The following is a 26034-nucleotide window of genomic DNA, read 5'->3' as shown; positions in this document are numbered from 1 at the left end:
AGCATCTTATTAATTCAATAAATCCAAAGGCAGCTTTAGGATCAAGAGAGTTTATTGAATTTATACAACATGACATACCCTTAAGTGCTTTAAATTATGTATATCAAACCTATGAAATAACGAAACCTGTTACTATATAAATACACACACAAGGATTTTTGTAAACCTCATTGTTTTTAGAGTCTTTACAGTATTTTTAGAGTAATCCATTTTATTATGAGACTCCACCTTTGAAAAAATGTACTTATTGCAGAAGATGTAAAAATATAATTCTTTTCATTAGTACCTAAATGAGTAGGCCAAAACTCATAAAGTTTCAAAAATTTGCATGGATTTTGATTGTTGAATTGGGTCACCCTTCCCCACGTGTGAGGTGGGGAGTGGGAGGGAGTTAGCTCTCGGATCAGCCCAAGAATTTATTTGCTCCTCAGTGTACTGGCAGTTATAACAGGGGTTTCTGATCCCAGGACCTGGGAATCCTATGATACAGGAGAGAAGATTAAGGTAGAGAGTATTTTCTCTTTTCTGGGCATAACCCTTTTCCTTAGCAAAATTGTAGAATGAGCCATTTGACTCTAAGATGAAAAACTGCATTTCCCTTAAATGGCAAACTTGAGGTTGGGCAAGGAGGACTTCCTAAACTCAGCAGGCTTTCCCCTTTGTTTCAGTAGTTAATGTGACTGATCATTTTAGATGTGCCCTGCCTAAAACTCTAGAAGTAGTTCTCAAAGGGCAATTTAAATATCAAAAAGATGAGGAATTTGTTAAAATGCAGATTTTTTTTTGCCTAGTCATGCAAAAAAACACACCTTACAATTCGATGGGTCTGGACCCTAGGAATATGCATTTTTGACCAACTCCCCAGAGGAATCAGATTAGACCACACTTTCAGAATCACTGATCTAAAATTGCTCAAAATTTCTTTTCTCACAACGTTTCTAGTGGTACCATAGCCCTCAGCAACAGCAATGGAGAAAGTATGTACCTTAGAAGTTTAGAATGCAGGGACTTCTTGAAATTTGAAGGGTTTGGACTATCCCCCAAAATGAAATATTGTGCTCTGCTCCAAGTTGTGATAGAATGTTTATATACATAACATGTGGAATAGTTTATTGAATTAATTAAAATCTTCATGCTTCAGAGATTCTTCTTTACCTGAATGCTAAGAGTGTAATGATGCTATTACCAAATTATTACCAAGTAAAATGCTTATATTTCTTATACCAATATTTTCTGGATCCAAAGTCATTTGTTTAATTAATGCACCAGTAGTCCTACAAGTTTTCAATTTAAAAAAGAAAATCTCTTATGAACTCAAAGAAGGTTAATATTTTTAATCTAGAAAATTGAGTTACACCACGTAGGAGGTTTCTTTTATATTTAAATAATGCTGTGAAGTTGCATTCTAATGACACCGACATATCAATAGGAAGATAGAGAGTATTTTTACAAAATTTAAAGTTAAGAATTTTCTTTTTTTTCTTTTTTGGCTGCACCACAGGCATCCAGGATCTTAATTCCACCACCAGGGAATTCTTGCAGTAGAAGCATGGTGTCCTAACCACTGGACCACCAGGGAATTCCCAAAGTTAAGAATTTTAAAATATTTTAAATTAAGATGCCCATTTCCACCTGCCTTGTGTGTTGACCTTAACAATGTGTAAGAACTCTAGGCAGGTATGTGTTGGGCAGTCCCCAGTGTGTCTGCTTCACCTGTCTAAGGATAAAGCAAAACCAAGTCTTCCTGACTTTGGAAAATTCATTTTATTCTGATTTTTTTTTTTTTTTTTGCTGTACGCGGGCCTCTCACTGCTGTGGCCTCTCCCGTTGCGGAGCACAGGCACCGGACACACAGGCTCCGCGGCCATGGCTCGCGGGCCCAGCCGCTCCGCGGCATGTGGGATCTTCCGGGATCGGGGCACGAACCCGTGTCCCCTGCATCGGCAGGCGGACTCTCAACCACTGCGCCACCAGGGAAGCCCTGGAAAATTCATTTTAAAGAAATGCTTCTTTAAATCCAACTCAAATATTCAAACAGGACATTTTTTTCCTAAAGAAAAACTGAACTGTTCTATCATTCTTTCATTGTTATGTGACAATAATTCACATAAGGTAATTTCATATCTCGTCACCACTTCTTAGTACTTTTTTCCCCAAATGAACATCTTTCTAGGAATACCACATGCTGTCCATCCCTCCCCTTCCTGATCCTCAGGGAGCAGTGATGGATGTCATTCAGCTGCTGCCTTATTGGTATTCCCTGTGGAGTAGCAGCTGAGAGAAAATGCATTCAGGGTGTAGAATGTTAACAGAAAATAAATTTTAAAAAACCTCTAATGAGAACGGGGCATATGTGGTCTGGTGCTCTATGGCAGATTCACATTAGCTACAATTTCTCTGCTTGCCACAAACAGTTGTTAAAAAAAATAAGAAGGAAGAAAAGAAAGAATGAGCATAGCAGTGGGAAGGTTTGATTTTTTCCTTCCCCACAAATTTGCCATAGACCATCAGAAATCAGAGAGCAATGCTTGATCGTGCTGACCCTTCTTACCCTACTTTAAACAGATTAAGAATGGTCCATAAAAAACAGATTGTGCAATATATAAGAGTGTGTTTACAGTAGGCATGTACAAATATGAGTCTTATTCCTGATGCTTTAGTAGAAATAGTGTTTATATATATAATGTTAAAAATAACCATACATGAATGTATATGCATGTATACTATGTAGTAAAATAATTGCCAATAAGTGTATTGCTGCATGTAAAAAATCTGTGTCCAGTGAATAAAAGACCTATAAAAGCTATTTATTTAAGAAGAACTATTAGAAATCTATAGGAAAAGAATGTTAAATTCATTAGGTCTAACTTAAGCTAAGCAAATAAATAATCCCTTGCCTAAAGGAAAACCAACTCAATTTTACTAAATCATCAATACAAGAGTCTCAAAATCAAAGTCACCTCACAAGTAGATTATTTAGAAAGCACTATGTCTTTATCATGACTGAGTTAAAACTATAATGCGATTAGGTTTTTTATAAACAAATGCTGTTAAATCATAGCTTAAGTTTTTAAAATGACATATTTATGTGTCTGGTCAGCTATTTGAGGTAACATTTTCATTATTTACCTAATAATACATTTATCTAATTGATGGTAGATCTCAATAGAGAGCCTTAATTTAGCAAATGCATTTGTTTAGCTGATAAAATCACATTTGTGCTTTTATTTAACTCTAAGTGATATCTGAATGTCTTTTAATAGATAAATAGCTCTTGATATGAAAATGAAAACAGTAGATTGAAAATGGAAAGGTAATATAATGCTATCTTCAATACTGATTACTGATAGGAATAAAATATAGTATATGTGACCCAGAAAATACATATTATTTGGAAATATTTTAGTGACGTGTCTTCATCAATAAGATATGCCCCCCAAATAACTAAGATACTAAAAATGAACATCCAAAAGTGTACTCATATTCCTAGTTGCTAGATAAGTATTTTGGTACTCCCATATATAACTGGAATGAATTTTTACACACTGTATTTATGGACAAAAAACAAAAATATGCTTGGTACGTTTAATCTGGTTTCATGTGATTATTTTCTTTTTTTGTGTGATTATTTTCTTTTTTAAAAGGCAATCTAAAATGCCAAGTATTTTAGGATCTTGATAATAATTTTAAATAAGCATATAAGTGAATTAGAAGATTAATCTTCCTGTCTTCTATCACAATAAAATAGTCCATTCAAAATATTTTTCTTTTTTTACTATATTTTTCCTACCCCAATTATTGCATAAATAACATACAGCTTTGTTAGAGATGATAATTAATATTTTTAATTGATTCAAGGCAATATAATCATCTTTAAAATTGAAGAAAGGTTTTTGGGCTCCAAAGATTTAATTCCACTCATATGCTTTAAATATCAGTATTACTTTAAAATAAAAGATAAGATTACTTAAATTAAAAATGTTGTGGGGCTTCCCTGGTGGTGCAGTGGTTGAGAGTCCGCCTGCCGATGCAGGGGACACGGGTTCGTGCCCCGATCCCGGAAGATCCCACATGCCGTGGAGCGGCTGGGCCCGTGAGCCATGGCTGCGGAGCCTGTGTGTCCGGAGCCTGTGCTCCGCAACGGGAGAGGCCACAGCAGTGAGAGGCCCGTGTACAGAAAAAAAAAAAAAAAAAAAAAAAAAAAAAATGTTGTGGACTACTACAAAAAAAACTTCCTTTCTTCTTTCCCTCCTTCTTTTCCTTTTTAAAATACATTTTCAAAAAATACACCTTTTCCTTTATGTAAATAAACGTTTCCAAATATTACTTGTGAATTCAGGGGAAAAAGTGATTCAAAGATAATATACAAGAGTGGATTGCAAAGACAAATGCCATATAATTTCACCTGTATGTAGAATCTTAAACAAAAAGAGAATAGATTGCAAATTTCATATCTTGTTTGTACCTTATAGTGGGGAAAATTATCAGTTTCACTGTCCAAATAGCTTACTCAGTAACAATATTTTTAACTTCTTTAATGCAAATCTTATGGAAACAATTCCTTAATTTTAGCCCTCAAATAAAACTATTAAAACTCTCAGAATAAGGACAAATTTTATTTTGCAACACCCCTAAAAAACATTTGTAGGAATAGTCTATACAGAGCAGATCCCACATTCTGTGTGGGGAAGCTCAGGACTGTGTAGCAACTTGGAACCAGGGGTGGATTTAGGGAAGGAAAGATTCAACAAGGGCGGGAGATGTGTGACAATACAGCCCTCAGCTGACCTCTTAAAACTCTACCCTTTTATGCTTACAAGCACCTTTCTTTAAAGAATATCAGGTTTACATGCCACCTCCATGTAAATGCTCTATTTCCGTGAAGTACGGATGTTAAGTTTGACATCACTCTTATAGAAAAGCAGCACAATATGTAAGATACAGAGCTTTCTAAGGTGATAAATTTAGTCATTGGACAAACTGGATTTAATAATTCAATGTATATTCTAAATTATATGCTCTTGCAGAGCTACAGGAATGTATGGATACTTTTTATGATACTTCTTCTATATGATTTGAACATCCACCCCTTAATAAACTCCTTGAGAATTGTCAGTTTCCTGTATTGCTGTTCTTCAAAGAGTACACAAAGGACAGAGTATGTGTCCTTTAAACAACTTCAGATACTAACTCAAATCCTCTTTTAAAAATGCATCAAAATGCATCTTTAGATATGTGAACACAGTTTAGTATTTCTATAAATAAATTTTAACCCCCAAATTATTGTATTTCCTTTCAGGTATATTCACTTATGCAAGTCTTTTACTCCCATGTAAAGTCTGATCTTGGTCTTTTATCAGTTTTTAATTTCACTGCATCTGCTTCTTGCACAATACTCTCTTAGAACCTCTGGCCACCTCCTCTGAATGTTTACCTTTCTGTTCATTCTTGGACACCACTGCAGCATCTTTCTTGTCCTTCTCTTTGGGTTTAGGTGATGTTTTCTGTGCTTCTTTTACTTTTGCAGCTGTTTGCTTCACCTTCTCCTGTTTCACACCTTTCACTTCCTTTTTAATCTTTTCTTCATTTTTTTCTCTAGTCTTAGCTTTCTTCTCTTCTGTATGGAGTTAAAGAAAAGTTGAATTTTATATATATATATATATATATTTAACCAATGCAGCATTTCATATTTCATTGGTTGTTAAGAACACTTTTAAAAGAAAGAGAACAGAAAAACAAAAAAATTGTGTCACTGACATAAATACTTATGACTATCATTTGATTTTTATATAGTTTATGAAGTGGCATGTTAGATTACTAAAAAAATGTAACTAACTTGAAAGTTGGACTCTTTCTTAATTTGTACATGAAAACATTACTTTTTAGGTAGTCAGGAACTAAGTATATCAACAAGGAAGGATTTGGATTCTGGAGGGAAGTATATATATAGACATATTCAGTGAAAATCCATGTCCATACCAAAGAGCCCAATAAGAGACCTTTTAAAACGATATGATCATTTTTGTCCACAACTGAAATATCATAAAAGTCATTTAAGAAACTGAATTGTCAACAAAATATTTTTTAAATGTAACTATTATGAAGACGAATGGAAAATTATTTGCACTGGTAATGACTAATAGAAACAAAACAATAAAATCCATTAAGGGATAACTCAGACATTCAGTCTCTAATGATGTGACTTTAAAGAGATGGAAAGAAAGTGAAATTAAGATGTTGGCTCCTGCTTATTTTAATTGAAAAATAATAATTCAGGTGACTTTTAAAGCCCTTAAATATATCCTAGAAAACAGAAAGTGCTAGAAATTAGCATATATGTGAATATATATGAATTATGATACATACACATATATTCTATACATTCATATTTTATTCTGATATTATTACATGTATTGGGGGAAGGGAACTGGGAATGTGAACTAATCAGTCTGAGAATCTTTCAATTATTTTAAAAAAGCAATAATAATATAGTACACATTTGTGGAAAGTGTTCATAATAGAAGTTGCATATTGGACGTTATTTATTCTATGGGATCACACATAATCATTAGACTTCATAGTAAGTCTGCTATAGTGTTGGACCCTCTAACGTCATTTGCCCATGTAATGGGTAGCCTTTATTGTAACTCATGTTGAAGAATTTGATGAAAATATTATAATCAAGTCACTTGACTTTAGTACACTAAGCTGGGATTTGAGACTAAGACATGATAATATTATGAAGTCCTGCAAAGAGAAGAATGAAAATGCTAATGCTTGATGCTTGTGAAACCACAATATCACCTGTGGTACTGCATTTAACTGAATGGACTAACACCTCCCAAAGCACTGTTAAACTTCGCAGGGAAATCTTGATGCTGTGTTAGGGGTAGGGGATATTTCTATCAAAATAAATTGGGAAACACTTAAGCTACACTGGTTTCTTTACTATGGAATTTATCAAAGCTAAAGTGCATTAAGAATCTTCAAGGAGGGGGATAATGCTACCCACTGTTTCCCAAAGTTACTGACCATAAACTCTCATAGAAGAATCACCCAATTGCTCCACAAGCTTCCAACATCTTTGTGGCTTCTGTGACTACAATCAACTGGGGATTTTCTTCTACTTCCTTTAAACACTTTCTAAGTTTCCTTTACTGCTTTCTGCTCCTTCCTACAGCAGACACATACATTTCTATGACTGAAACCATCAGCTCTGTGCAAATGACTTTAAATCAACATCATTCCAGGACCCCACACCAAAATATTTATTCATGTCCGCTTGGAGAGAAAGTTCCTCTGAGATGGCCAACAGCACCTCAGAGTCATACAATCCACATATGTTCACCTAACAAACCCATCCAGAGAGCCTAGCATGACCTAGGCCCAGAGCCTGCAGCCAGTGCTCTGAAGATTGGCGGGACAATGTTCCTATCTGAGGAGAGCTGACTAAAAGCCTGTGATACCCAATTAAAAAAAAAATGAAAACAAAACAAAACCACAAAACCCTGTGATATCTGGCTTCATCATTTCTCCTCTCATAGCATCTTTCCAAAAGTTTCTTCCTACAATAGACTACTTTCTTTTTTTAAAAATATCTCATGTATTTTCCACATGTCAAATACTACCAAGTTATATTGTCTAGTTTTTCAGATTTTACACACATATTAAATCCCTTTGTGCTCAATTCATATGCAGCAAATGACTCTGTCATTGGAATTAATCATTTCTTCACCCAAGATTAAATTTTTCTCAACTTTTTTTTAGGTACACGTTATTCCCTACTATTTATCTTGTACTACAGATGGCTGTTCACATATCTGTCTTCCCTACCATACTGAAAGCAACTTGACGATAGGAACTATATTATTCATTTTTGTAGCAACATAATGTCTAACATAGTGCTTTTTTCAGAGAAAACAAAGAATAAATGTTTATGAATGAACAATTTTGATCAAGAAGAGAAAAAAGTAATTGTTTCACTGTATTCAGATCATGTGTACAACATACTGACATATAGATTACATATGTAAATATGTAAGTATGTGATCTGGCTTATGAATTTGCTGCTAACCCACAGTATGTGGCTTCCATGATTACTTTACATAAGATTGTTATTTCTGTCTTGCTAGCTAATTTGCTCTCTTGCTAGCTGATTCGCTCTTGCTGGGTTTGATGAAGCCAGCAATATTGGTGAGACTCATGTGGCAAGAAATGAGGATGGCCTCCTTCCAAAAGCCAGGAAGAACTGAGACTCTTATGCAACAGGCCTTGAGGAACTGAATCTTGCCAACAGTCATTTAAATGAACTTGGAAATAGTTCTTCCTCAGCTGAAACTTCAGATGGGACTGCAGCCCTGTCTAACACATTGATCTCAGTTTTGTGAGACATTATAAGACAGAAGGCTAAGTTGAGCCATATCCAGATTCTTGGCCCACAGAAACTGTGAGATAATATATGTGTGTTGATTTCAGCCACTAAATTTGTGGTAATTTTTTACACATCAAGAAATAATTAATACAGTATTAAATAAATATTTGTTGAAGGAATAATGGATGCTTGAAGAACTTTATTTAATTATCTTTGGAAAGAGTACTTGATTTATACTCACTTGGGGTTTGTCTTAGTTCAATTACATACTAGCTTTATAATCTGGACAAATTGTTTTCTCTCCCCAGAAGTAAATTTCGTCATCTGTTAAGTTAGGTAATTAATTGGAATAATCTCTAACATTCCTACTAGCTTTAAGTTTCAATTCATCCATCCTAACTTCAATAAAATGATGTTTGGTTACCTCATGGAAAAATTTAGTAAAAAATATATCTTCCTCAAATATCTAATTATTTTACATTGTGTAGGTAAACACATTAAATTTTGAAAATACATTCCAATTTTTATCTACATGCTTAGACCATTGAAAATATACTAGATTTCTAAAATATACTGATCACATAAAACCTATATTTTAAAATACGAGGAGGGAGCAGGAGATAAAATGGCCAAGTAGGAGGACACAGAGCTCACTGCCCCCATGAACACATCAAAAGTACATCTACATGTGGAGCAATTCTCACTGAAACCAAACTGGAGACTGGCAGAAAGACTTTTTTACAACCAAGCCTCTAAGAAAGATACACACAAAATCAGGTAGGAAGAGAAGCAATTAGGTTGTGACCTGTACAAGAAGGGGACACAGAAGAGGAGCAGGATTAACTAGGCTTGCAGATTCCCCCCTGGGGAGTGAGCAGTTTGAAACACATATCAGTCACCGCAGTCCTTGGGTCTGACACCAGGAGTACAAGTCCCCTTAGCTGGTTTGAAAACCAGTGGGACTGACAGCAGGGCTGTAAGAAACCTAGACTCTGCTCTGGAAGAGTACACACATGCTCACTTACTCCTGAAACAAAGCAGAGGAAGCAAACTGAACTGTCTGGGATTCTAGCCAGTTTCCAGCGACTACTCCAGCTCATGCCCCAACCTAAGCTGAGCACCCACTCTAGCCAAGCTTGCTCTGTGGTGCAGTTCTACCCTAAGGCAAAGGCTGCCACAGCTGAGGAGAGTGCATGGTTATAAAGGATAGAGCCGGCTCATCTTAATTGGGTGACAGCAGTCATTCCTGGCACTTATGGAGGCAGCAGATGGGGAGTGGACCAGAATTCTGAATGGGGTGCTGGGAGCACCCCAGCCTGCACCCTGAATAATGCTGAGTACACACTCCAGCCCCTCTTGCTGCAGTACTGCTCCACTCTGTGCTGAAGGTGCCAATGCCCAGAGCAGGAAGAGCACACACTTAGAGGAAACAGAGCCAGCTTGGTCCCAAACATCAGGGCTTCTCCTCCAGCAACTTGGGACCTGATCCAGTCCCCAATAGGGCAGTGCTAGCCTCTGAACAGAGGAGAAGCCCAGGCTCACACCTGGCTCTGGCCCTAGACCCTCCGTCTCCAGCTGGTGAGAGCTGCCTGCACACCATGAGGGAAGATGAGACTCATGCTCACGTCAGATCCAGCCCTCCAACCAAAGCCACTTGGCACATGAAGACTATAGGTGCACTCCCACATAAAGACACCCCTTCAAGATGGGGATAGATTACTGTTTCATCTAATTTCATAGAGATAGTTGAGAAAACTGAGAAGAGAGAGGAATTTGTTTTAAATGAAGGAACAATAAAAAAAACTCTGAAAAAACATCAAATGAATCAAAGATAAATATTACCAGATAAAGAGTTCAAAGCATTAGTAATAAGAATGCTAACTGAATTAGTGAGAAGAATAGATGAACACCATGATAATTTTAGCAAGGAACTAGAAAATATAAAAAAGAACCAATCAGAACTGAAGAATATAATAACTGAAATGAAAAAACATACTAGAAGGAATTAACAGCTGACTAGGTGATACAAAATAATGCATAAGAGATCTGGAAAATAAAATAATGGAAATCACCCAATCAGAACAGTAAAAAGAAAAACAATTTTAAAAAATGAGAACAGTTTAAGGGAACTCTGAGACAACACTGAACAACCCAGTGTTCACATCATAGGGTTCCCAGGAGAAGAGAGAAAGGGGTCGAAAATGTATTTGAGGACATTATGGCTGAAAACTTCCTGAACCTGAAGAAGGAAACAGATATCCAGGTACAGGAAGCACAGAGGGTCCCAAAGAAGATGAACACCCAAACATATCATAATTAAAATGGAAAATATTAAAGACAGAGAATTCTAAAAGAGCAAGAAAAAAACAAAGAGTCATACAAGGAAATCCCTATAAGGCTACCAGATGATTTTTCTGCAGAAACTTTGCAGGCCAGAAGAGAATGGCCTGATATATTTAAAGTGCTGAAAGTGAAAAACCTACAACCTAGGATATTCTATCCAGCAAGATTATCATTTACAACTGAAGGAAGACAAAGAACTTCTCAGAAAAGCAAAAACTAAAATAGTTCATCAAGACTAAACAGGCCCTAAAAGAAACAATGAAGGGTCTTCTCTAAGTGGAAAAGAAAAAGCTACAAGAAATAATAATCTATAGGAAAAGAAAAATCCCACTAGTAAAGGCAAATGTATAGTAAAGGCTGTGGATCAACCACTTAAATAAGCTAGTACAAAGATTAAAAGACAAAAAACTCGTAAATTCATCTATAACTGAAATAAATGGTTAAGCTATAAGCATGAAGATGTAAAACATGACATTAAAAACACAAAATGTGGGGCACTCACAGATGTAGAGAACAAGCTAGTAGTTACCAGTTGGGAGAGTAAAGGGAGAAGGGGCAAGATAGGAGTAGGGGAGTAAGAGGTACAGCCCATTACATGTAAAGTAAATAAGGTACATGGATATAATATAGGAATATAGCCAATATTTTATAATAATTTTAAATGGAATATAATCTATGAAAATTTTGCATCATTATGTTGTATACCTGAAACTAATATAATATTTTAAATCAACTATACTTCTATAAAAAAACATTAAATTTTTAAATTAAAGTTAAAACAAAAATATTAAAAAGACAAATATTGTATGACATCATTTATATATGGAATCTAAAAAATAATACAAATGAACTTATTTGTAAAACAGAAAACAGACTCAGTCATAGAAAACAAACTTATAGTTACCAAAGGGGAAGTTGGGGAGGGATAAATTAGGAGTATGGATTTAATAGATATACTTCTCTCTATAAAAACTAGATAAACAAGGATTTACAGTATAGCACAGGGAACTATAGTCAATATCTTATAATAACCTATAATGTAAAATAATCAGAAAAAATATTTGTATATTTATAACTGAATTGCTTTGCTGTATATCTGAAACTAATACAATATTATAAATCAATTATACTTCAATAAAAAAAATATATATAAATAAAATATGAGGAAGCAATTTGAATTTAGTAGATAAGACTGAACTATCAAAACCTGTATTTTTCTAACATCAAACGATTTGTAGACAAACTTAGAATAAAAACTAGTTGATGTAATCTTCCAAAGTTTATAACATTATGTTGATGTTCTAACTGATTTTTTCTTTGGTGTATTATCAAGACAGTTAAGGCCCTCAATGCTTAAAATATTGATCAAGTTGATGCATTATCCTTCTTGGAAAAATAAATCCTTAATTTTAGTGTTCTAAAATTAAATTCAAGGTGTAATACTGATCCAAACTATAAACCAGATATGTTGTACTGGTTTCCCCTTGTTATAGTAACTACCACAAATTTAGCTGCTTAACCCAGCAACCATTTAATATCTTCTGGTTTCCATGGTTCAAAAGTCTTGCCATAATGTGGCTCAAATAGGTTTTCTGCTTAGGGTCCACAGTGCTAAAATCAAGTTGTCAGCAGGGCTGCATTTCTTACTGGATACTCTGGGGAAGAGTTGGCTTCCACACTTACTCAACATGTTGGCAGAATTCATTCCCTTCTCACACTTTCCATGTACCTCCCTCAATTTTCAAGCTAGTAGTGGGGGCCCAAGTCCTTCTGACACTTCAAATCTTTCTCTTCTGCCACATCTTTATGTTTTTAAAGGTTCGCAAGATTACACTGAGCCCTGGATAATTCAGGATAATCTCCGTATTTTAGATCCACCTTAACTATTTCTGCAAACTCTTTTGACCATGTAATGTAACCTAGCTAAGGGGATGCCACCAAGGGATGAAGGTAATGGGGACCAAAATTCTGCCCCCCACATATGGGAAAGCTCTTCATTTTCTTCTCACATTTGGAGATGCTCTATTATTTTAAGTATTCAGTTTTATTATTCTTTTAGATATTAAATTTTAAGTGTAAGGCCAAATTAAATTTTATGTAAAGGAAATGGTGAATGCTTACAATCATCCAGCTACCTGTTACTCAAAATGTAATCTTTTAAAGTAAAAAGTATAATTTACCTTTTGCCATTGTCTTTGTTTCTGGTTTTTCTTTTTTCTCAATTTTTTCCTTGTGAGTTGCTTAAACAGAAAATTTTATATTAGTACACACTCTTAATAGATTTTGAGCTTTTTCTTTACCTCAGTATTATAGCCACCAAAATCATAAGCTAGTTTGAAGACTGATGACATTAATGAGCCCAATTCAGGAATAAAATATTACTAATTTAATAAAAACTGTATAAAACTTAATTTAAAAGACTTGGCATTAAGACTTAGGAAAGCATTTTGAAAACTAGTCTCACCCTCCTGTTTAAAGTTATCATTCTAAGTAGAATTTTAGAATAATAGCTTTCAGGAAAGACAAACAGAGAGAGTAATTTATAAGAATTTGTTGGGCTTCCCTGGTGGCGCAGTGGTTGAGAGTCCACCTGCCGATGCAGGGGACACAGGTTCGTGCCCCGGTCTGGGAACATCCCACATGCTGCGGAGCGGTTAGGCCCGTGAGCCATGGTCGCTGAGCCTGCGCGTCCGGAGCCTGTGCTCCGCAACGGGAGAGGCCACAACAGTGACAGGCCCGCGTATGGCAAAAAAAAAAAAAAAAAAAAAAAAAAAGAATTTGTTGAAAGATACATCATTTTATCAGGAGGAAGCACTGTCTTTACAATTAAAAGAAATAACTATCAGGACTACAGCTTTGATTAAGAACACTGTGTCTTAACAAGGACACAATTGACTTTTAGGGAACAATTTCTCAGTATGAGGGATTGTCTTATGCACTGAAAAAATGCTTAGCTTCCCTGGTCCCCACTTACCAAATGCCCGTCATGCCAATGACATTTTAACAACCAAATTTTTTCCAAATACTTCCTAAGGGGAGCACCTATGGTTGAGAACCACTAATGGGTTATAAAGTAACCATCAAAGATTACTGATTGAGTGCAGCTTCTTAACTGAATGGTACTTGACATGATACCTGAAACATTATACCTTGTAGTTGTTTATGTAATAGATTAATAAAAATAATCAATGTTTATAAAACAATATAAATTTATTTTATCAACTTCTATTTTACTTACATAGACTAGTAAAATCTTGTGTCTCTTAATGGTTTAAGTAAAGGACTTCTGAGAAGTACAACAGTATGAGCAGGTTATCCTCATATTTCAAATGTATTAAACTGCACGGTTTAGTAGTTTCCCAAATCACTATACATATTTCAACATTTACATAGTATTTATTAGAGAATAATAATGAGAGTTAAAGAAATATTGGAAAATTAAATGATAAGAGATTTTAATTAAAATAGTTGGGTTAAGGAAAGAGCCAAATTATTAGAGTAAAAAATTGGAGCCCTAATTATTTTCATTTCCCTAACTAAATAATACAAATATTAATGTCAATCAGTTTTACTTGTATTATAAAAGGAAAATGATGTGCTTAAAATATGTATTTAAATAATTATTCTTTTAAAATACAGTCTATGAATGGTTTCCCCAGAATTTTGGAAAGATGATGCAAGTCTCATAGAAAGCTTAGGGCACAATGCCCAGTTGAAGTCCATGAGATCATGGCAGCAGCAGAGTTACCAAGACAGCAGTTTCCTTCCTCTCCAGAGTTTTAGCCTTTCCACTTCTCAGCCTGGCCCATAGTCATCTCCACTACCATTTGGGGTTATGAGTAACAGCTTGGACAATATTTGCTGAAGGAGGGCACAATTCCTTCAAGGTCATTGGGCTACAGTATAACTTATAAAAAGCAAACTCCTTTAATTGGTATACAGTAAATAAAAGGACACAAGTGTTTTGTTTCTGCTTTTGAATTTGGACAAATTTTCTTCAAATGTATAATTTAGGGGCAACAAATTCTCAATTATTTTTCAATGAAAAGTATTTAGCCATTGTAAAGATGGAAAGAAATCACAAGAAATATCAGATTATTTCATTTAGTCAGAGTACACAGAACCTGATGCCAATAATTCTATATAAGTCAATAGCAGGTAGGAAATGGACACCTGTTTCTAGAACAAAGAAGATGGCTGTATTGAAATTCATGGATATTATCACAAAGTAAACATTAATAAAAGAACAACTATTTAATTCAAATTTTCAAATGTGAGTTTAGAATAAGGAAGAATGAAGCATGTTTCAACTCATCTGATTCCTAAGCATTGTAAAACATTCTAGCTAAGTGGAATGTTTCACAAAATAAAATTTCTCAGTAGGCTATGTGTATTGTGGATACATAAATCAGCTGAAATTTAGCCTAAATATCCTAGACATGATCCATTCTAAAACAAGAGCAAAAAAATTAAGTTAGAACTTTATTTTACATCATATGTTAAAATAGACTTTTTATGAATTAAAGTTAAGTGTGAAATATGAACCTAATTTTTTAAACTTGAGGAATATTAGTAATTACTGAATTAATCCTTGGATTAAGACTCAAGAGCAGAAATACCAAAAGAAAATATCAACATATCTAGCCCCACAAAAATTCAAGAACTTAAAACACATACATATATCACACATATGCACTCACACATGTGTATTCACACAGACAGAAACCCTTACATTAACTACAAAACTAACTATATAAGAAATATATTTGTAAACGTAACAGATCAGTGATGTATACCCAAATGACACATACATGTATCATCAGGCGAAATGGGCAGTGAGTGTGAAGAGTTATACAAGAAATATGTATCACTAAAAATCACATTCAGATCCCTCAATCTACAAATAACAAACAATTAAAAGATATAGTGGAAGAAAATATCTCTATTTAAATACTATGCAGCTTTTTAAAAAGAATGAGGGAAAAATCTGTTTACTGATATGGAAAGATCTCTAAGGTATATTGTTATAAAGACAGAACATAGGACTAAATTTTGTGTAAAAATAGGGAGAGACAATAATGTATATTGTCTTCTAAATGCATAATGAATTTCTGAAAAGATGCACACAGAGCTCATAAATGCGGTTTACTGTGTGTATGTGTGGGTAGATAAGGAATGGCATCAGAGGGTGTGGGCAAGGCAGGAGAAAGCTTTTTGCAATGTACCTTTATGTGTTAAACAATGAGTGTGCATTGCTTATTCTAAACAAATAAAAACTAAAAAAGTTTTAAGTCCAGTCTAATATATAATCACAGAATGCAAGTTAAGGTAATGAAGTACACTTCCTTACCTATCAAACTGGCAATTATTTTCTGAAATAATATCCTCATTGTTGGCTAAAACAATCTCAGAATTGCCAGGGGAAAAATTGATACATTTCCAGAAAGTAAATTGGTAACAGTTTGAGAGTCATAAGTATTTTATTTCCTTCAACCAAGAAATTGTTCTTTTCACATTCAATTCTAAGGAAAATTATCATAATATTATTTTTAAAAATTAATTCATGGTCATCTAAATTTGGACATAAAGAAGAAAGTGTCAAACAGTGACAGACCAATGAGTAAAAACCACAATAAGAATAACTCCATACCTTTCTTTTCAGGTTTTCCTTTTTCTTTGTCTTTTTCTTTCTCTTTGTGTGTAACTGGAAAGAAACAGACAATACCTTTCATTTAAATAAAAAGAATAAAAGATGAGATGATTGCATGGCAGTCTTTGATGTCAAAAACTTATCTACTGCCTTTGGAAATCTTTAACTAGCATGAGGTTTTACACAGGTTTAAATGTTAAAATAATTATAGATATTTTAAATTTCTATTTTTATTTTGTAACCAAGGACAAACTCATACCAAAGCCAGGTCTGACTGCAAAGACTACCCCTCAACTTTTCCAAATCTTTAACTTCAATTTAATGAATTGGAAAAGTTTTTAAATGTCTTATGCTATCTGCCAAAGAAGCCCAGCTCAATACTGAAGGAACACCAAAACTGTGAAGACAAAAATACAGAGAGAATCTTTTGAACTTGAGGCAAAGAACACTCAATAGATAGTATATGTTAATATACTATAGATATATACAATAGATATACAATAGATAATACACAATAATATACAATAGATAGTATATGTTAATATTCTACAGGAGATTTCCATGCAAATAGGTTTTGAAAATATACTGGAATGAAACTGGAATGACATGAAACCCTTTCAAAGGAAACAAAATTTAACTCAATATGAGCTATGATTCAATTAATTAATATAGTAGGGCTCAAATTTAAGTTATAATCTTCCCCCATAATTCAGTCATAACTCTTATTAATGGCACCTCCAATTATCCAAACTAGAAACTTGGGACTCATCCAGGATTCATCTTTTATTTTTCATTTTTGTCCATTTGCCAAGCTTTTGCAATCCTACCTATTAAATATTCCTTTTACCCATCTTCTTCTATCCAATATTACACTCCCTACTTATAATTTATTTACATGAAACTATAGAAAGAGCACCAGCTATGTGCTAAAGACTTCGCTAGGCAAGAGAGACTTCATCCCTATCATTATGATGTCAACAAGCTAATGGATGATGGATACCAAACAAATAATCCCAAAGGTAGTTAATTGCAGTTAGAATAATTGTCATGAAGAAAATATTCAGGGTAGCATATCAATGTATAAAATGAGACCTAATCTAGTCTGTGTGCTTGGGGAAGGTCTGTTGGTAGAAATGATATATAAGGATGTGAAAGATGAGAAGAAATTAACCTAGTAGGGGAGTAGGAAGGAGAAAGGGGAAAGAGACCATTTCAAAAGTGGGACTATGATGTCCTTCTTGGGCATATTATTATTATAAATATTATTACACTAATATCCTGAATAGTGTCTTGAACACTTAGATTTTGAGTTTTCTGAGTCTCAAAGTAGCCTTTCTAACATGAAAATCTGATCATACCATTGATCTGATACAAGTGTTAGTAACTCCCTCATTGCTTAGCATGGTAATCTGTCACATGGTAGGTGCTATATCAAATATAAAAATATTTCATTGTTTTAGTGATCTGACATTTGCTTATCAACCCAATCTTACCTACCAGGAATTTCCCCTTGAACTTTACATTCCAGTTACAACAAAATGTTTGGAATTCCATAAACATGCTACATGCCCTCCTAATGCCTTTGCATCTCTGTCTGCTTGTGCCTTCACTTAGATTTCCCACACCCACATTTCCTCTGTTCCATGTACCCTTTCAGTCCTGGCTCAAATGTCTCTTCCTCTGCAGAGGGTTGGTTGATCTCTACTTATTCCATATGCCAACTGCACCATGTGCATAATTCTATCTTATCAATTAAGTAATAATACAGCAATTGTTCATAAATCTGACTCCCAAGAAGGTGAACTCTTTTTAGGGGCTATGCCATATTATTTTATTTTTGTATCCTGGCTCATCACATGGTGTCTGACTCACAGTGGACTCTTAATAGATATTTTTGAACAAGGGAAATTCTAAAATATTATAAGAAGAGCTACTTTCATCTTCTAGTACAATTCTATTTACTGATGATTTGTATGGATATAATACGCACTGCTTGCTTCCAATCATTTAAATATTTTGCAATTTGTTAAAATTTCCTAAATAATTAAAACCCAGTGAGAAACAGAAGAGAAAAAAAATCATAGACCATCTAGACATTATTTTTTCTTTCCACATTCAGTGGTTTTTCTGGGTTTTCTAAGTTTCTAAGTTCAATATTAAAATCTCACAAAATAAGAGTAGGACATCAGCACTCACACATGACCACAGATAGCTTATTTCGGTTCCTTTGGATCACTATTAATTAAGCTGAAAAGCAAAAGAAAATCTTGGCAAAAACAAAGCCTCTTTTAAAGTTTCTCTAGGGGAAAGGAAGTTTGCATGAGATAAGCTGTGCTTTTGAAACCCTGATTGGCAAGACCCCCAGGAGAAAACCTAATCTGTGTCTCTGCCTCTGTGAAGGACCAGACCTCAGACACCTCCGACAGCTGGTTGTCCATTCCACTAAAGGATTTTCCAATTGACGTGTGCATGGGTATAAATGGGAGAATTAATACAAAATCAAAAAGCAAGGGGTCTGAATTCAGGCTCAGATTAGCATATGTATGCCTTATTCTTGTTACCCTGGGGAAAAATCCGGTTCCTCGCAGTCTAAGTTTTGATTTACAGACACAGTGCTGTATGCTGGAATTTCATTATCTTCCTCAGAAATGGTACCATAATACTGCTTAGTGAAGCAGCTGGAACCACATGCTCTAGGGAGCTGTTCAACATGGCAGGGAGCCACTGAAGCTTCTTGGATGGAAACTTCAAACTTTGGCAAGACTGAGCTCAAACACTAAGCTTTGAAATTGCTTTTATCAAAATAGTGCCACCATCAATAACTGCCTTAATAATCCCTCTAAAACAAAAATAATTTGCTGCAACAATTACATTTGCTCATGCATCTCTTGGCTTAGAACTCACAGAAGTTTTCATATGAAAGAAGAAAAAAAGTACCTTCCTCGTCACCAGCTCTGTTTGGTAAGTTACATCTTAGCTAGGATAGTTTTAGCTCAGGACAAAATAAACTTGATGCACCTGCTAGAGCTTAATTTGCTTGTCATCCTTATTTACAAAAAACAAAATTCCCTTTGGCATGCTGATAATAAAAAACAAATGGAATACACAAGTTGGAACAGCCCTGATGTTTGGTATCTGAGTTGGCATGGCCCTACTGTTCCTGCACTTGCCCAGACTCTGACCTTTCCCTGGCCAGAACACTCAGCTCAGCTGAACTCCGAAGCACGTCTCTTGCCCTCCCCATGTGTTCTCTCTCCAGTACTCTGCCAGCTGTGCTCTGTGCTTTCACAGCTCTTGGCCATGGCAACACCCCAGGCGGGCTCTGTGTCCTTTTCTGAAGTGTATCAGAGTTCAGAGTGCACCTGACCCTGGGTTCCTAATGGGCAAAACACGCGCAAGGGGCCAAGCAGCAGGTATTAGGGTCCAGGTTGTCAGAATCCTTTGCAGATCTCTCTGCTCTGAGTTCAAAACTCAAAAGTTTTGGCATTAAAAGTTTTAAAGTACTGATTTGTATAGGCTACTCTATTATTCAATTGATGTAGCAAGAAAATTTAATTAAGTGTAACTCTGGAACTTCATACTTGACTTCAGAACTATTGGACTGGACTAAGCTTGAGGGTCTGAAGCAAAAGGAATTGGATAGATAAGCATGTAACAACTACACCTTTGCATTAGAAAACACTTTGGGGAGCACAGCTACCTGTAATAGATTTTGCTGATTTTTCTTTTAATTAATTTCTCTATTTCTCAGATTTCTGGCACTGCTGTTGAGAGAGGTATTAGCCCTGAAGTGGTCTATAAATTTTAAATAGGTCAACATTTTAAACAGTTTCATAAAATTCATATACACCCATGTTTCAATTCATCATTTTTTATGAAAGAGCAAGATACATATTCATTTTAAATCATTTAAAAAAATTATCCTTTAGCCACCACTAAACAAAAATGCCAGATGTACTCTTGGTTAGTGTATATCTCTGTGTTTCTTTTTTCTTTTTTTGCAATTTCAATTTGTCGAATTTCCATTCTGTGCTAAGACAAAATGATCTACACACTTTATATGATAATGATGAATTCAGTAGAAAAACATTCTTGAGTAGAGAAACTTCTCAAAGATTATATTATTCATTCTTCTTTAAGGAAGAATTTATCATTTTTACTTTAATATAAGTACACAATTTTAGAGCTGATAGGAACCTAAGAGATCAATTAGCCTGAAGTTCTTTGTCCATTGATAAGAAAATACAGCCGCGTAAGTGTCCATGGCAGAGTAGAATAAGAATTCAATTATGTTGCTAAACTAGTACTCTCCCCACAAGATTATGCTGCCTTGTCCATCCCACATCCTGTGCAGACTTGTTCTTATGAGCCCAAGTATACTAACTAGATTCTCCAAGCATGTTATCTACAATCTATCCTACAATAATGCACACAATTCTTTTTCATAATAAAATTACATTTATTTATGTATTAAAGTGAAGATTAGGCAAATTACCTAAAGTTACAAAGCTCATCTGATACATATGCTTTCAATCACAAAATAGATTTTTTTAATTCTAAAGGATTAGTTTTACTTTCAAGTCTGATTTAATTGTATGGGTAATTTCCCCTTCACCTGGGGCTACATGGCCATAGTCAGAACCATAATGATTTCCTCATAAGTGAACAATCGCTATGCAGAAGGAGATACATAGCTTTGTATAGGGCTTTCTGTTCTCATTTTACAGGTTTATCATTCACAGCAGCCAAAGAAGAAAATAAAATATATTTTGTACTTCAAGGAGACAATTAAGTACAGCTGAGAGAAGGCAAAAGTAAATTTATACAACACAGGCTAACTAAATTAACCTGTGGACTTTGAGAGCATTTTCACAAAGGGTTCCAGGATATTTAGATACATTTTAACGTCCTGCCCTCTTTGGGTTTTGAGTCTCATCTTCAGCCCTATGCCATGCCAGCCTATGATTCCGGCCCTATAATAGTTTCTCAGAAAGGATCCTAAACCAGTCAATCAGGATGATTGTTCTCTATTAACCCTTTTAAAAAATGTTCCCCTGACTTTGTGCATGTGATACTGTTATGGGTTTAATTACGTTAGCGAGAAAAGATATGCCGAAGTCCTAACCTCCTGTACCTCAGAATGTGATCTTATTTGGAAATAGGGCCTTTACAAGAGGTAATCAAGTTAAAATCAGGTCAGTAGGGTGGCTCCTAATCCAATATGACAGGTGTCCTTATGAAAAGGGGAAATTTGGACACAGAGACAAATATGCACAGCGAGAAGGGACAGAGATGCAGGGAGAACACCATTTGAAGGTAAAGGCAGAGACTGGAGTGATTCATCTACAAGCCAGTGAATGCCAGCAAACGCCCCTGAAGCTGGGAAAAGCCTGCAGATTCCCTCACAGCCCTCTGAAGGAACTAACCCTGCTAAAACCTTGACTTTGAACTTCTAGCCTCTCTAAATGTGAGACAATACATTTCTGTTATTTTAAGCCTCCCAGTTTTTGGTACTTTGTTACAACAGCCCTAGGAAACGAACACTGACACTAGTCACTGGGCTGCTCTTGTGTTCCTTTAACCAAGTTCCCACCTGGTTCCTTGAGGACTGACCCCTGACCTAGCTATCGTATCTTCCATTTTAAGTTCCAGAGTGCACACCTAAATCCCAAATTAAGGCCCTTCCAGAAAACTGAGGTCAGACCTACTCAGCGACTAGGGCAGCCAGATGTTTCCTCAAACAGCATCTCTCGTCCAGGACATCTCTTTGCGGAGTATTCACCACATGATGACGTGACTGTGTACTTGGTTTTTAGATCTCTCATTGGACTGGGTCTTACTCTTCTTAGTATTCTTAGTTCCCAGTATGGTGTTTGGCACAAAGTAAGTGCAATAAATAAATTAATGTGTTATTATTGCTTAACAGCTATAGCAAGTTTTTCTATTTACACCAACTGTCTGCCAGGACACTCCCCCATTCCCACTAACTGGCCCCCTCAGATGTTAACTACATGCCATTCATCAGCACCCACTCTGCTGTGTAAATTCCCTCACTATACCTGAGGTCATCTCTTCAGTGAAACACCTGATAACCCAGGTGGATGTAGCAGACACCTATTGCTCTGAATGCCTACAAGGCCCTCCTTTTGGCTAGGAGCCATCCTAGAGAGACAAAATTCTCTCATCTAGTTATATGTTTATCACCAGGTTCTAGTCTTTTCTGGTTTACTCTGTTCTATGAGGATACTGACATGTTTAATAGTTAAATAGAAGCCTAAACGGTGTCTGAAACCAACAATAAAATTTGCAATTGAAAAAGAAGCAAGACAATATGCAATAAAAGAGTAACCACATGGAAGGAAAAAGCAGAGGAAAGTAAAAAAATAAATTACTATTTTTCTCTGGAGAACTGAGTTTTGCTTGTATCTTTCTTTTTCTGCACTTTCCAAATTGTCCAAATTAATCTGTATTACTTTAACCTATACTATTATACATTTATTGTGGGTGTTTCTGATTACATGTTACAGATAGTTTTTGTTTTAATATGGAGCTCACTGTCAAATTCTTCAATTGCCTCTGACCAAATAAATTTGACATTACAATGGCCCAATTAAAGCCGCATAATTATATACACTTGAAAATAAACACAGATTGTCAAAGGAAAAGTTCTCTATAGAAATCAAGTAAATATTAACAAAATAGAGAAAATGAATGCTTTATTAATTAATTCATTAATTATTTCAACATGCATTGAACGTGTTTCGTCTGTTTGGCACTTTGCTAGATATTAGAATGATTTTTAATTTAATATAAGGACACAAATTCAGAGCTGATAGGAAGCTGAGAGACCACTGAGCCTGAATCTCTTTGTTCATGAATAAGGAAACACACAATCATAAATGTCAACACCAACCTAGAACATATAAAAAGACAAGCACAGTTCCTGCCCTCAGTGAGCTAGATCAATATACTCACAATTAAAATTTGGTGTCAAAATGCTTTAAAGGCTGAAAGCAAGGATGTAACTGTAGCAAGGAGGAAGTACCTGAATGCCCACAGAGTGAGGGACAGCAAAGGAGGCCTATTGAAGGAAGGGATGTTCCGAGAATCAAAAAAATGAGCAGAAGCCTGCCAAGTGGCCGATGGTCAGAGAGAACAGGTATATAAAAGCACAGTTATGAGAGAGCAGCAGTGCTGGCTTAGGAACTGCCCAAAAGTTCAGCCTGCCTATGGCATGGGAGGTGTTGGTGGATGTGGAGTGAGGTGGTGAGGGGAGCAGGGGGAGAGCTGGGAATGCAGCGGGTTGATGAGGAGCTTGCGGAATAGGGAAGGTAAGTGGCAAAGTGGACAAAGCTGACCACTGGCTATCTATCAGTGATCATATGATGAGGGCCTTTTATGTCATTACAGTGTGGCTTTTATCTCTAAAGCACTGTGAGCCCATGAGCATGATTAACATGGCTTTCAGGGGTTAATGCAGGGAAATCAGTTATGAAGTAACTGTCATAACCTAATTGGGAGATGACTGTAGAGGGGATAGTAATGGGAGAGGAGAGGTGAGAATAGACTAAATTATAATTAAGAGAGAGGATGACAAAGGGCCATTCAGGATTGGACTTTGGTATTGAAAGAGACCAACAGGTCTATGGCAGGGATTGTAACTCAAATGCCTTCAGAGATAAAGCAGATAAATAAATGTCTACTCCAGTAGTGATGAGAGTGGAGGAGATTGGTGCAGGTCCCACCTAAAGACATCCAGGTAGAAGTTATGTTAACATACTGGTTGGTCAAAGAGAACCTCTGTGGGATAAACTTGAACCCTAGGCTAGGTGTTTCATTGAGAATATTCATGAGATGGCTACTCATCTGAAGAGGCTGACATGAATTCTAGCCTCACCTCCCAAACATTAATGGAACCAGGATGGAGTCTGCACATGAATATATATATTTAAACCTATCCAGATGATTCTAAAGTCCAGTCAGGATTGAGTACCACTACTGGCCAAAATGACTCCTAGCTTTTTAACTTGAATAACTTGGGTGAATCGTGATGTTAATTTTCAGGACAAAGAATACAGAAGGATGTAGACATTTTGTGCGACAGAAGTTAATACATCAGCTTCTGCATAATAGATCTCTTTATACTCTGATATTTGCTGGCTTCTCTATAATCATTTCGGGCTACGATTACCTTGGATATAGTGTATCTTTTCTTATAAGAGTTCAAAATGCTTTGATAACAATTTAAATTCCTAACTATCCGTCATATATAACCATAACTGACAGAATGTGGCATAGAGAAAACATGTATTTATCTAGACATAGGAGCAGCTATAAAACCACATTTATTTTCACTGAACTACTTGGGAATAGAAAGCAGGCATTATTCTATTCTACCTGGATGAGGAAACTAAGCAGTAAAATGAAATCTTTTGTTCATTTTCACAAAAAAAAAAAAATTGTGGAAAAAAGTATCTCTGAAGCCCGTTTCACTGTTGAACAGCTGAAGCTCCATTTTCTCTTTCTTGAGAAACATTCACTTTCCCAAACTATATTTGATCTATTCAGGAAATATATTCAGGTACAAATCTCTAGCCCAGCCTTTGAGGAATTTATTTTAAACTTCAGCCAAATTCACTGTTTTAATTATACAAGACTCACTAGTTTAAAAAGCCCACTCTACAGCCCACTGCTCAGTCTTTAACAGCAGGATTCTAATAGAGCCAAGTCCAAAACGCAAATGATACCATCTGCATCACAATATCCACTCCAGGAGCACTGCTATTAAATTAGTAGTACAGTCTGCAAGATAAAACAGCAGACTCCCCAATCATGTGGAACCAGTTGAATTTCTGTTTAACCTCCAGCAGATAGAAACACATAACCAGTTCAGTGATGGCTAGCTTAGTCAATCCGTACCCAAGAGCTGTGTCCAATTTCCCTGACCAAAGGAATTAAGAACGAAAAAAGGGAAAGGGAACAGAAATAAGACATTAGTTCCCTGAGTACAAATATAAATGGGTTTCAGTTGAGTAAACTTCATTGTCCCTGGTTGTATAAGGATTGGCTGATCAATCTGGAACTAATTCAAACATTAGGATTAAAGACATAGTATCTGCAGAATGATTTGAACTCTTCACAAAAAGGAAGTTCATGAAGTATATTAAAAAGGAAAACATGGTATTTTAATGTAGATTCACATATTGGTATTATTTCAGGTTAATTAGAACTTCTATTATTTGAAACTGTTACTGGTAACTTTGATGTTTGTGCAGGTAATGTTGTACTAGTCAGTTTTTGACATAATAAATATTAGACAACATTCAATTTTTATCCTAGGAAAATTCTTTCATTTTCAGCTGTATCACACAAATACAGTAATAATGAGATTTTTATTTTTGCCTTAACTCACCCAGTATCATGTGAGACTGATCATTGGGGAAACTTGGGCATATTTAGAAACATGTCCTATTGAATGTTTGTGCTTCTGGTAAGTTTTCTTTTTAAGTTTTATGACTACATGGGTCACTCCTAGAAAAGTGATGCTTGTAAGATGAGCAAGACACTGCTGGCCATTAGTAATATCCCTCTAATGCAAGGTTTCAGTTACTAGATTTAGTTGATTTGAAAAGGATATTAATCATCATGTTGTCATTGTCCATCTACCCCT

General features: G+C 35.4%; 1 protein-coding gene across 1 annotated transcript in view; it reads right to left on the bottom strand.

The window, feature by feature from the left end:
* The window catches only part of TRDN (triadin), a 303903-nt gene that overhangs the window by 235997 nt on the left and 41872 nt on the right, over positions 1–26034 (bottom strand). The window contains exons 6-8 of the mRNA XM_060114534.1: positions 16365–16418; positions 12895–12954; positions 5435–5617 (exon numbers count right to left, since the gene is read on the bottom strand). Of these exons, the coding sequence (XP_059970517.1) occupies positions 5435–5617; positions 12895–12954; positions 16365–16418 (297 nt within the window). The remainder of the gene's footprint in view (positions 1–5434; positions 5618–12894; positions 12955–16364; positions 16419–26034) is intronic.

Source organism: Mesoplodon densirostris, chromosome 12 (assembly GCF_025265405.1).
Source record: "Mesoplodon densirostris isolate mMesDen1 chromosome 12, mMesDen1 primary haplotype, whole genome shotgun sequence".
NCBI classification, from domain to species: Eukaryota; Metazoa; Chordata; class Mammalia; order Artiodactyla; family Ziphiidae; genus Mesoplodon; species Mesoplodon densirostris.
This window is presented reverse-complemented; position numbering and strand designations above follow the sequence as displayed.